Below are 12,744 nucleotides of genomic sequence, written 5' to 3'. Positions count from 1 at the left end.
TTATCAATTTTCATATGATCAAGGTGAGAATAACAAAAGAACCTACTTGTCTAGAGAAGGGCTTCCATTGTTAATATTAAGTCCAAATAGTTAAAATAATACAATTAAAATGTATCATTTCTTTTGGTTAATGCCTACTTTACAGGGATATTTTAGGGAAAAGGTTACCAGGTCAACAACTTGTGGGTGGAGACAGGAGGTAAAAACTGAGACAGTATGAGGGAGAGGGCACATTGTCCAAAAAGAAATGTACTAATTACCGAACAGTGCAACTTTAACCACTCTATACACCACCTTTATAATGGAAAATTTTTAAAGGTATCATTCGTTTTGATTAATGACTACTTTTACCAATATATTTTAGGAAAAAAGTTAAAGTTCACGTTTTTTTTGAGATTACCCTTCTCCAGCAAAACATATGGAATACTCTCAAAACAGTGAACAAAGCCAGGTGTAGTGGTGCAAGCCTATAATCGCAACTACATGGGAAGTAAAGGTAGGATCATGAGTTTGAGGCCAGCTGAAGTACCAAGACCCTCTATTTTAACAAGCTAAGAGTGAAGAGACATGTCTCTACTCTCTTTAAGAGGTAGAGAAGTGGCGCTGTGGCTCAAGTGGTACAGCGCTAGCCTTGAGTTGAAGAGCTGAGGGACAGCACCCAGGCCTTGAGTTCAGGCCCCACGACTGGGCCCCCCCCAAAGAAACATATTAGGAGGAAGGAGGGAGATAAAGTGTTAATGCTCTTCAGCAGCTTTTTTGTTATTGTTGTTGGTCATGGGGCTTAAACTCTGGGCCTAGGTGCTGTCCCTGAGCTCTGCAGCTCAAGGCAAGTGCTCAACCACTTGAGCCACAGCGCCACTTCCAGCTTTTTTTTTTCTGCTTATGTGGTGCTGAGGAATCGACCCCAGGGCCTCATGCATGCAAGGCAAGCGCTCTACCACTGAGCCACCTTTCCAGCCCTTCCTAATATGTTTCTAAAAACATTAAAAACAGAAGAGGGTTATTGGAAATGCAAAATTCCCATTTCATAATTTATTTAGTATTAAGTCATTTATAGGCTTCATAAACCAACTTTCTAACATCTGTATTTTTCAGAATATTGTTATTTGAAAAGAAAGTCAGAAGTAAAATAAAAGGGCCACAGATAGACAAAATAATCAGAAAATAGGCAACTGTAGTTAATCTGTAGGAATTAACTACAGAAAGCCACTATAATATTTCTGAACAGCTGGTCCTACACAACACCCATTCCTTCAGATTTGGGGGGGGCAGGGAGGGGAAGTCTTTTCCTTTTTTAGTTTTTTGGTTTTTTTTTTTTTGGTCGGTCATGGGGCTTGAACTCTGGCCTTGAGCACTGTCCTTTAGCTCTTCAGCTCAAGGCAAGCGCTCTACCACTTGAGCTACAGCACCACTTCTAATCCTTTTTAAAGCTAAAGTATTCAACTGCATCAGAATATATTAGTGTAATTATATGGATTCAAGATGGACTTTCCAGGTACCAGTGGCTAATGCCCATAATCTAGTGCCCTAACTAGTCAGGAAGCTGACATCCAGAGAACAGAGGTTCAAAGCCAACCCAGGCATTAAAGTCTGTGAGACTCCATCTCCAAAATACCCAACAAAAAGCTTGGTTGAATGCCAAGTGACTGAAAAGCTTTGAGTTCAAACCTTAGCACTGACAACTACAACAAAAAATATCTTATAGCCCCACCCCTAAAATGTGGCTTTGTTCAAGCACAAAACCCTGGGTCAGATTCCACAGTACCACATAAACAGAGAAAGCTGGAAATGGTACTGTGGCTCAAGTGGTAGTGTTAACCTTGAGCAAAAGCAGCTCAGGGACAGTGCACAGGACTTGAGTTCAAGCCCCAGAACTGGCAAAAACACACACACACACAAAAAACATATAATATCTTAAATGCAATACCAACAGAAAGCACTAAGAAAACTATGAAATAATACTATGTAAAAATCAAAGTAACTTTATATTTGGTTCTTACTTTCTTGGGTCCTTGCTGGCCTATAAGGATGTTATGGATAGGTTAGGACTAACTATATCTGGTACTTGACACATAGTAAGTAAACATTTTAGAAGTAGGTGCTATTATTAACATGTGAAATTTGAACAAATGACGGGTCAACAACTGCAACAGTTACTGGTGTACACTTAGACCACACATTCTGGGAAGCTAAAACTTCTTAAAGATTGCATAATTGATAGGTTGTTACTGTCATATGTTTCTATTTGAAATAATTTCTGTATCGTCCCAGAAACTGTTACTCACTTTGAAATCAAAGGTGTAATTGGTGTAAGGCATCAAGTTATTTTCATAGGCGCTCTTAAGTTGGAAGCCATGTGTGATTCTCCCTTCTGAGCTTCCATTCTTTCCATTGCAGCTGAAGTTCATAAGACACTCGTTGTACCTTAGTTCCTTGAAGTCTTTATGGTTGTCAGCTACTCCTCCATTGCTTAAATATTCCACAACACCTAGTAGAACAGAAAGGAATACTACCATTTAAGTCTTCACACAAGACTAGATAGTTAAGATCTACTGCCATAGACTTACCAGAGTGGATTTATTAGTCATATGAAACTGTCTTTCTTGTTTTAAAAAATGTATTAGCAATATTATATTATTATATTATAAGGTATCTGCCTACTGCAGAAGTATTGAGATTACCTAGGAATATCATCCGTAGCTTTTCAGATTCAGCAGACCTCTAGGACCTAGGTGGCATTCATAGAAAAGACTTGTGTTCTTGGATTATTCTAAACTGCAATATTTGCATTTTACAAGTCAATTAACAATTATGAGAATATATATATATAGCATATATAATAAAAATCATTTACAAAAGAAATAGATTTTGAATTTTCCATATGTTCACTGCATTACAAAACATGAAAAAATTACCATAAACCTTATAAAGATTAGGAATAAGATGAATAAGTAATGAACACCATTTGAGTACTGTGATACTTCAAACAATTGAGCTAATTTACTATAATCCAGGTACTATTGTAAGCACTTCATATACTTAAACCTCACAAAGAATTCAATGAGGTTGTGATAGTTTTGTCAGTAAGGCCGTTCAATCTCCAGCACAATAATGACAATATGCAAAGTTTAGAAGGTTTGATAACAGCAAAGAGTAGTATTTTAATGTCTTTACATTTGAAATTTTGTATCTAAATGGAGCTCTATGTTTTACAAAGTCCTACAAGTTTGAACATAATGTGGTTTAGTGGAAGTCAAACAAGTTAATATAAAATCCTAGAAGAACACTGACCATTCTGTATCTAATATGGGTATTCCAATACCAATTAATTCAATGAAAACCTACTGAAAGTTATTAGATAGTTACCTACAATGAATACTTTGAGTACTTTCTGTTTGCTCCTTCTCTGTACTCTGGGCCTCAGGAGGCTGACCTTTATTATCATCAACTGCAACCCCCTTTACTACTCTCCATATTCTAGTTGGGTATGGTCAATGGGAAGCACTGCCAGAGATTAGAGACAGAAACAGAGCCAGAAAGTGGTATATTTTCTCCAGGTTCCCTTTTTGTTAGTTTGGCAGGCACTGATTTTATCACTGAAATCAGTTACTGGCCCTTACTTATAACAACTTTTCCCAAGTACTGAAGATAGGTCCTAACTTACCTTTAGGAGTAGGTAGTAAAGCCCAAACTCCCCTAGCAGTTCCATACTGACACATCCACTGTTTTGGTTTCTTTTGGAAATAGTTTCTTTATTAAGTTTCTGCTGTTACCCACTGTCCCATCCCTGGAATGTTCTCTCCTCTCTCTTCTCTCTCTCTACACACACACACACATGCACACACACACACACACACACATGTATGTATGTATGTATGTATGTATGTATGTATGTATGTATGTATATTCCTTGATTTAGGAGCAAAATTCTGTTTTTAGTCAGGAAATTGCTGGCCTTTCAATTAAGACTGAAAACGAAACTGAAATTAGAAGGAAATGATGTTATAAATACCTGAATCTGGCAATGAGTTAAGATCTGCACATAGCACCAGCGGGATGGAATTAGGATCTGCAGTTGGGCTACCAGGCCTACTTGAGGCTTTTTCCAGAATGTTTTTAACCTCTGAGACAAACATCATGGTCTGGATGAGTTTCACATCAGAATACTCTGGGTCCCAATGCATGTGGGCATTTGCCACTATAAGCAGCTGTTTGTCTGCAGCATGAATAGGCTTCATACCTAAATTTAAACATTAAAAAACATTTAAAAATTTTGTAAAGAAATTTATGCTTTATGTTTCAAGAAAAGTGGTATCTTCAAAGTTTTCTCAAAAAGGTCCATAACCATTTACTCTTCTCTATGAATTTATATCTTTTTATCTCTAACTTATCTTAGAAGCCAAAAGGTTGGGATTCTGGTAATGCCAGTATGAAAATTACTTTTCTATTGTCAGGTTAACAAATGACTCCCTACAGCTAAATCTGAGGTTTCCATATAGCTTGTGTTTTTTTTTTAATTTTAAAGGATCCTTAAAAAAACAAAAGAAAAGGCTATGATTAGGACCCCAAGTGAGCTACAGACTAAAACATTTACTATATAGCTATTTACAGAAAAGCTTTGCTGACCACTGCTCTTCAAGTGCAAGTTAGAAATCATACCATGATCACCAATGTTTGATTATAGCACCTTCAATCTGCTGAGTTCTTAGTTTAAGAAAGCGCTAATATATGCCTCTGTCATTTAAAGAGTAAACTAATGTCTAAATTTTAATTTTCAGTTGTCTAAATCTTAATTTAATTAAATTTTGACTTTATTAAGCTAAAACCTGGCTTAACTAAATCTTAATACTTAATTTAGTGGAGTTATAAATCTCAAATTGTTCCCATTTAGCAGAGTTATTAATCTTAAGTTCTAAAATATTCAAAGCTCAACCCTTTTGCTTTGTTCAAAATATAATGTTCATTATGCATAGTGACACCATTTGAAGAAAACTATCCACACATAATCTGCCTATTAGGATTTGTAGTATAGAGACATGAACAGGAAGTATTCCTAGAAAGTATGACTGAGAGTCTCTTTTTTTCCTCCCCTATCTTAGGGCTTGAACTTTGGGCCTGGGTGCTGTACCAGAGGTTCTTCTGCTCAAATTCAGTGTTCTACCACTGTAGCTACGTACCACTTCTAGCTTTTTTGAGTAGTTTATTGGAAGTAAGAGTCTCAACAGAGTTTCCTGCCCAGTCTGGCTTTGAACCGTGATCCTGAGATCTCAGTCTCCTAAATAGCTTAAGATTATAGGCATGAGCCATCATCACCCAGCTGAATCTCACTTTAAGTTTACATTTTGACTATTGGATTATCAGTGAACAAGTTTAATTTTTCTATTAAAATGTCTATAGACATGACAAATTTTTCTACTAAAATATAAACTCTAGAGGAAAATAGATCTATTTTTTTCTAAGCCTGTTACTTTGGTAAAGCTAAATTTCCCTCTAATTTTATGAAACTGTACTTTCAATGTGAGAAATGAGTAACTCAAGTCATCTTGTTAGGTGACAGGAGTCATTTTAAGGTATCAGATAGTAAGATAAATATTTGCAACCAAAACTTCCAAGTTGTCTTCCTAGAAGTTTTAGTGTGTCATTTCTGATACATTAAAATATTTATTATATTAAGTTCTAAAATGTACCCCCATTAAGGCAGTACTTGCTATAATACCAGGACAAAAAACTCTAAAGGAAGAATAGGATTGGCTAGGACATAAAAAATGAAAGTGAAAGCCAAGCGCTGGTAACTCACACCTGTAATCCTACTAGGAGGCTGAGACCTGAGGATCTCTGTTCAAAGTCAGCCCTGGCAAGAAAGTTTGTGAAACTCTTATCTGAAATTAATCACCAAAAAGCTCCAAGTGGAACTATGGCTCAAGTGATAGAGGGCTAACCTTGAACACAAAAGCTCAGGGACAGCACCCAGGACCCGAGTTCAAACCCTAGGACCACCCCAAAAAATAAATAAAAGAGGCTAAAACAGAAAACTTAAAAACTCCTACCAAAGACTGTCTTTAGTGATGGAATAAAGAATAGTGGGAAGAAGGAATTTGAAAATATGCATGGCCTAAATAACTGAAATCAATTTTCAAGGTAACAGTATTTTCTTCTGCAAAAAGTACAAGTGGGAAAAAAGCTCCAATTCAGCCTCACCTCCTTACTCTTGCTTAAAATATACTAGTAAACTATGAAATGTACAAAAGCAGGTAGTAAAAAGGATAACAAAAGGTCTGGATAAGGCAAACTAGATAATATATTAGTTCTAAAGGGAGCTATAAATAACCTAAAACACTGAATACAAGTATCACATAGATAAAAGATCTTATGATTGCCCTGACAGTGACTTTTTGAAATATAAGAAAGAAATTAAAGAAAACGTGGTAAGTATTTAACCTCAAAGACAGGGTTTACACTCAAGAATCTAAAAATATGGATTAAAAGAAGGCCAAGTTGGGGCTGGAAGGTGGTTCAGTGGTAGAGTGCTTGCCTTGCATACATGAGGCCCTGGGTTCAATTCCTCAGCACCACATAAGCAGAAAAGGCCGGAAGTGGTACTGTGGCTCCAGTGGTAGAGCACTAGCCTTGAGCTGAAGAGCTGAGGGACAGCGCCCAGGCCCAGAGTTCAGGCCCCATGACGGGCAAAAAAAAAAAAAAAAAAAAAGAAGGGCAAGTCATTACCATTTCTAAATTGTGCCTAACTAAACAGTCCCTGTTTCAAAATAACTTTTGAAAATATGACATGTTAAAAACACTTCCTGGAAATTATCTAGTAACTGAAGACTGATAGAAACCAGAGAATATCTTATGAAATCTCAATAAGTACATGATGTAATTTAGGGGAAGGAGGTAGTACTGGGTTTCAACATAGGGCTTTGCACTTGAGCCACATCACCAATTCAGTTTTTTTAGTAATTTTTCAGATAAAGCTCCACATTTCAGCCCAGACTAGACTGGATCATCATCTTTCTATCTACACTTCCCACTTAGATGGGATCATAGATACAAGTCACTACTCCCAGCTAGTTGGGTTAGCTGCGCTCTTGCTTTATGCCCTTGCTGGCCAATGATCCATGATCCTCCAGACCTCTGCCTATTAAGCTAGAAAGAAGGGCATATGTAGCCCTTTATGATGAGTTATACAATTAGTACTACTTTCCTGTTCATCTCCCTTAACATTACCCAAAAGACAAGAAAAATAACTTTGTATTAAGTAATAGCAAGGTTTCTTCAGTTGTTCTGTGATAAGGAAACTGAATGATGTTTAGTAGAAGTATTTTAATTGCACTCACCTGCTCCAAATAGTTCTTTGTGGACCTCTAACACCACAGCAACACCAATGTTATCTTTCGTCATCACTCGGTTCAACATAGCCTCAGATCCATCTGAATTAGCCATTGCCACTTGGTTAAATTCCACTGTATGCTTCTGCACCAATGTAAATCTAGAAAAAAAATACATTATTATGACTTAGGTATTTGGACTGTTATGATCAACAGCATTAAAACTGAAGGGGATAGAAGACAAAGACACTGATTGATCACACACCCTCAGCAACTTTCCTGCCCAGGCTGGCTTCAAACCATATTCCTATCAACCTCCTGAGTAGCTATGATTATAGGTATGAGCCACAGCTCTCTCAAGTCCTAGCAAATCAAACTGGTTAAAAAAAATTTTTTTCATGAGAATTAGGTAAGAATATGGTTATGCTTCTTGAATTTTAAGGATTTCTCATTACTCTGATTTTGTTTTGCCTGTTCTGGGGCTTAAACTTAGGGCCTGGGCAGCTATTCCTGAGCTTCTTTTGCTCAAGACTAGTGCTCTACCACTTGAGCCATAAATCCACTTCAGATTTCTTGGTAATTTATTGGAGATGAAAAGTCTCATGGACTTTCTCACCCAGGATGGCTTCAAAGTGTGACCCTCAGATCTTAGCCTCTTGAGTAGCTAGGATTACAGGCATAAACCACGCACCCAGTGTTACTTGATTTTTACAAAAATGATTTCCAGCATGTATGTTGTAGCTATAATCTTATCCTTGTATGTTATCTATATTTTATATTTATACATTTATAATTAGTTCACTTTGTTATAACACATATTCTACCCGTACTACTTTTAACAATATTACTATTTATTCTAGTCTTAAGCAGTTTTAATCCCCTCAGTAAATTACCAAGGAATTTTAAGTGCTTTCAAATTTGTGAGAAGGAAGTAAGTCTTTCATATGCTCTGGAAAGAAATAATGGCTAGTATTCTGGGCATGGTTTTGAACATCTGTAATCCTAGCACTCAGTGCAAAGGCCAATTTAATCTACACCACAACATTATGTCTCAAAAAAAAATAGGAAAAGAAAAAAGCTGAACTAAAAAGGTTATTAAATACCACTGTATTTTTCAAAGTTATGGTGTTTCAAAGGAAATTATTGTATAAATAAATGTCAAGTTCAAGTCCTTTTTCTGATGCAGTAACTCTGTAAGAAGTATGAGGAAAACTGGAAGTTCACACAAAATGCCTAAGTATTTCAATTATTATGGCAGTTAAGAGCATGAAGTATGTACTCAGACTTCTGTGTAACTTTGGGGAAACCTGTTTATGGCTTGGCTTCATCATCTATGGAAAAGAATGAAGAAATGGTTGCATGCATACCTGAGGGCTGCTTTTAAAACTAAGACAATTCATGTAATTAGTTAGAAATGGCCTGATGTATATTAAACACATCAGAAGTAACAGCGACTCCTGGTCTCAAATTTGTTTTTTAAAAAAAGGAAAAAGGAGACGAAGAAGTGCACAATATATTCTGACCTCAAATACTATAGGGCTCTGGCATTAAATATTAATTATAATGAGAGGATCTCTACTGAAAAAAAAAAATCGCGGAAAAAACACATTAGGGCCAAACATTGTTCAAATTCACTCAATTTGTTTACTTGAAATAGTGATCCAAACATGGGTGGCTCACATCTGCAATCCTAGAAACGTGGAAGGCTGAGATTATTAGTTGGGATTGTGTTTCAGGACTAGCCTGGGCAAAAAAGAAAGACCCTCAATGAAGAGCTGATATGGTGGTTCAAGCCTTTTATCTAACATCCTAGAAGCCAACACAGGTGCCCAAAATAGAAGTGAGACCCTACCAGAAATAACAAGCAAACCTAAGGGCACAGTAAAATGCCTGCTCAGCAAACTCAAGGCACCGAGTTCAAAACCCCAATGCCACAAAAAAAGGGGAAAAAAAAAAAAGGGCACTCCATATTACTGTACCAATTTTCTAATAAATACCATATCAGAAAAAAAATTCACTGGTTTTTATCATCACAACGGTTAAGAGATACTAGAAAACAGTCTTAAGGTATGCATCTTACTCAGATACATCAAGTACAAAACATTAACCATGGGTATCAACCTCAATCAAATCACACATTTTATTTTCTACTTCCCAACCTCAATCTCAATCTCAACTTTTAACTCCTCATTTTCTCTATTCAGTTCTGTTACATATAAAAGAGATATGTGTAAGTGGGATTTATGCTTATCCTATATGTCTATCTTTTCCTGTTAGACTTGAGATTTCAGGGAGATTGGAACAATGCCTTATCTACCCTATCTCACACGATTATAACAGAACAGGTATTTGGTGGATAAATGATTAAATAAATGTAAGCAATGTTAGCTGATGAACCATGAAGACGTTGATAAAATAATAATTCTCAAAGAGACAACTAAAAAAGAGGAAGGAAAAAAAGGAGACAGGAATGAAAAAGGAGGAAAACAGTAAAGAATGGAATGAGGAAGGGATGAAGGAGTCAGAAAGAACTCACAGAAAATCAAATCACAAACTGTTAATTTGAAAATGTTATCACTTTCATTTTGCATAAACATTTTACTTCATTTTAGAAAATTATAAAACCACATTCAACCTGTATCTCTTTAAAAAATTTAGTACAATTTGGCAATAAAAGCATAACACAATAAATATTATTTCCAATATACAGCCTAAGAATCCATTAACAATTTACTTGACTTCTAGCTCTTTATTTTTTATTATGTGCAATAATTAAAAGAAATGTTTACATAATTGTGCTTTTGTTTCCTTAAACTCACTTTTCTGTTTTGAAGAATATTGCACAACCGTCCACATGCTTTCTCTCCTGCTCAGACATGATTTTGGCACGTGACTTTGGAGAAAAAAATCCATCATATCCACGCTCCTTCAACGCTGGCAGAAAGAGTGTGAAGTATTGCTCTGTTTCCACTTCCTAAGATGAAAAAATGTTATCTACATGGAGAAGGTAGCACTGATTAAGATATAAAACATTTAGCACTTATGAGTATGGTATGATTAAGTTCAAACAATGATCAAACAGATATTATCTATCTTACCTTATTGATATCAGCTGCAACTGACAATGGGAGCATTTTATTTTTTTTAATTTTATTTTATTTTATTTTATTTGAGAACATACTGTACAGAGGGGCTACAATTACATGGGCAGGATAATGCATACATTTCTTACCAAGCAAATGGGAGCATTTTAAATGGCAGCATTTTAAACATGAAAGAATCAGAAAGATGACATAATTTTCTCATGCTCACACAACCAGTTAATAACAGGAGTAGGATTAAATCCCAGATCTCTTGACTCCTAGAGTTCATTTCAATATATTTCACTTCAAGACTAGTAATTAAATGAAGTAAAGCAGTAAATAGGTTAAGCAAAAGTAAATAGGTTAGATGGCAAGGAATAGTCAATTTTACAAAGAGGAAAATATTTGCTTATGCATCTGCAACATGGTAAAAGCAATAATACAATACTCAAGGGTGGGAAACAAGTCTATTAAAAAAAACCCACTACGGAATTTTTTATGTATCTGAATACAAATCAACTAACATCTATTAATAAGTTAAACTACATCTATACACCATTTCTAACAACCCTTTCAAATTAAACAATGAAATATGGAAATAGTGATTTGTATGGAGATAATTACAGTACCATTTTATAACAGCAAATAAACCTATAAACATCTAAATAGTTAAATCAGCTATCATATATTCCTATCATTAACTGGTTTTGAAGACATCTAGAACAAGAAAAAATGCATTAGGTGCAACAGTGTCTCAATTTAATTTTGAAAATATACTTACAACTGAATAAAAAACAAACTGTGTAAAATGCTAGGCATAAGTTAACTCATGCCTGTGATTCTAGCTATTCAGGAAGTCAAGATTCAGGGAATCACGATTCCAATATAGCCTGGACAGAAAAGTCCAAGATTCCAAAATAAGAGCAAAAGAACTGGGTGAAGGTGTGGGTCAAATGGCAGAATTCCATCCAAGAAAGCAAAGTTGCATGGCAAGTGCAAGGGGCTGAGTTCAAATAGTACCAGGAAATTTAAAAAAGAAAATAGGGAGAGGAAAGGAATAGTGGGACAACAATAAGGGAAGGGGTAACAATGATCGACAAGTAATGTAATAATTGCCTTACTCATGTGACTGTACAGCATCTTTACAATAAAATAGAATTTAAGAAAAAACTGAAATATATATATATTCAAGAAAACATTCCAAAAGTTTTAATAAACCATCTTTGAGATCCAAGAGTAATTTTCTTCTATCTTATGTAAGTTTTTTTTAAACTGCTAACTTTTCTAGAATACGTTATAATACACAGTACTTTACAAGAGAAAAAATGTTAAATTATGACAATTTAACCTTAAAACATAGGGTTTATAAGGGTGACGTTGCTATTAAAAAGACTAAGCTAAAAAGTAGACATTTCCACAGTCTAATTTTTTACTTCCTTTTCTTCCCCTCATCCTGAATCAATCTGAGTGTTTACAAATTTTAATTTATGAATTACTTTTTGTCATAGGCAACAAAAAATAATTTTAAAAATATCGTAGAGACCAGGCACAATAGCTCACACTATAATCCTAGTTTGGGGGTCAAAGAAGTAGAGATTATTAGGAGAATCTCGTTGTGAGGTTAGCAAGACCCACTATCTCAACAAACAAGCTAGACCTGGTGGAACATCCCTATACTTCAGCTATGTGTGAGGTGTAGCTTGGAGGATCTTGGTCTGAAATTAGCCCAGGGAAACAGTACAAAATCTCACCTCAAAAAATAAGAGGGTTGGAGGCATAGCTCTAAAGGAAGAATTCTTGCCTATCAAGCCCAAAGTATTGAGTTCAAACTGCAGTACTGTGTGTATATGTTTGTGCATGAGTAATTTTCTTCGTAGGATATGCTAAAAAGAAAATGTGTAAAATAACACACAAAACTTTTTTAAGTACAATTTTAAGGAATGGTTAAATTTGAGGGAATATGACAAATATTTGACACTTCATGTTAATGAGCTTGCTTTGACCATTCCACAAGTATATGTATGTATTAAACACAATATAGTGCTTAAATATATATAACTTGTCAACTAAAAATTTCAAAACCATCTTTAAGTAATTAGTAGGCTTTGAAAGTTGCAAAGAAAAACTTACAAATGTTTCTGGCTAATCATGAGCTCAATGTTGAAAAGAAGTTGCAAGATATATTTCATAGAAACAAATTCATTTTAATACAGTCTCATTAACAGAAGACTCAAGTCCCCCTTGCCAGGCCATGTAACCTTCTCTACTGGGTCCTTTCTCAGTGGTTTACACCCTGGAAGGCCTTCGCTGTTAGGGGGTATTTAAAGAAAACGAAG

The 12,744-nt window shown here is 35.4% G+C and overlaps 1 protein-coding gene across 3 annotated transcripts in view; it reads right to left on the bottom strand.

Annotated features, from left to right (window-relative positions):
- Cnot6l (CCR4-NOT transcription complex subunit 6 like) overlaps positions 1-12,744 on the bottom strand; it is a 92,019-nt gene that overhangs the window by 16,531 nt on the left and 62,744 nt on the right. For all 3 annotated transcript variants that reach the window (XM_070012559.1, XM_070012558.1, XM_070012557.1), the window contains exons 8-11: positions 10,145-10,299; positions 7,335-7,486; positions 4,013-4,240; positions 2,286-2,488 (exon numbers count right to left, since the gene is read on the bottom strand). In XM_070012559.1, the coding sequence (XP_069868660.1) occupies positions 2,286-2,488; positions 4,013-4,240; positions 7,335-7,486; positions 10,145-10,299 (738 nt within the window). The remainder of the gene's footprint in view (positions 1-2,285; positions 2,489-4,012; positions 4,241-7,334; positions 7,487-10,144; positions 10,300-12,744) is intronic.

The sequence above is a fragment of the Dipodomys merriami genome, unplaced genomic scaffold (assembly GCF_024711535.1).
Source record: "Dipodomys merriami isolate MVZ:Mamm:240054 unplaced genomic scaffold, mDipMer1.0.p SCAF_9, whole genome shotgun sequence".
Taxonomy (NCBI): Eukaryota; Metazoa; Chordata; class Mammalia; order Rodentia; family Heteromyidae; genus Dipodomys; species Dipodomys merriami.
The sequence above is the reverse complement of the archived record's forward strand: the minus strand, read 5'-3'. Positions and strand labels throughout refer to the sequence as shown.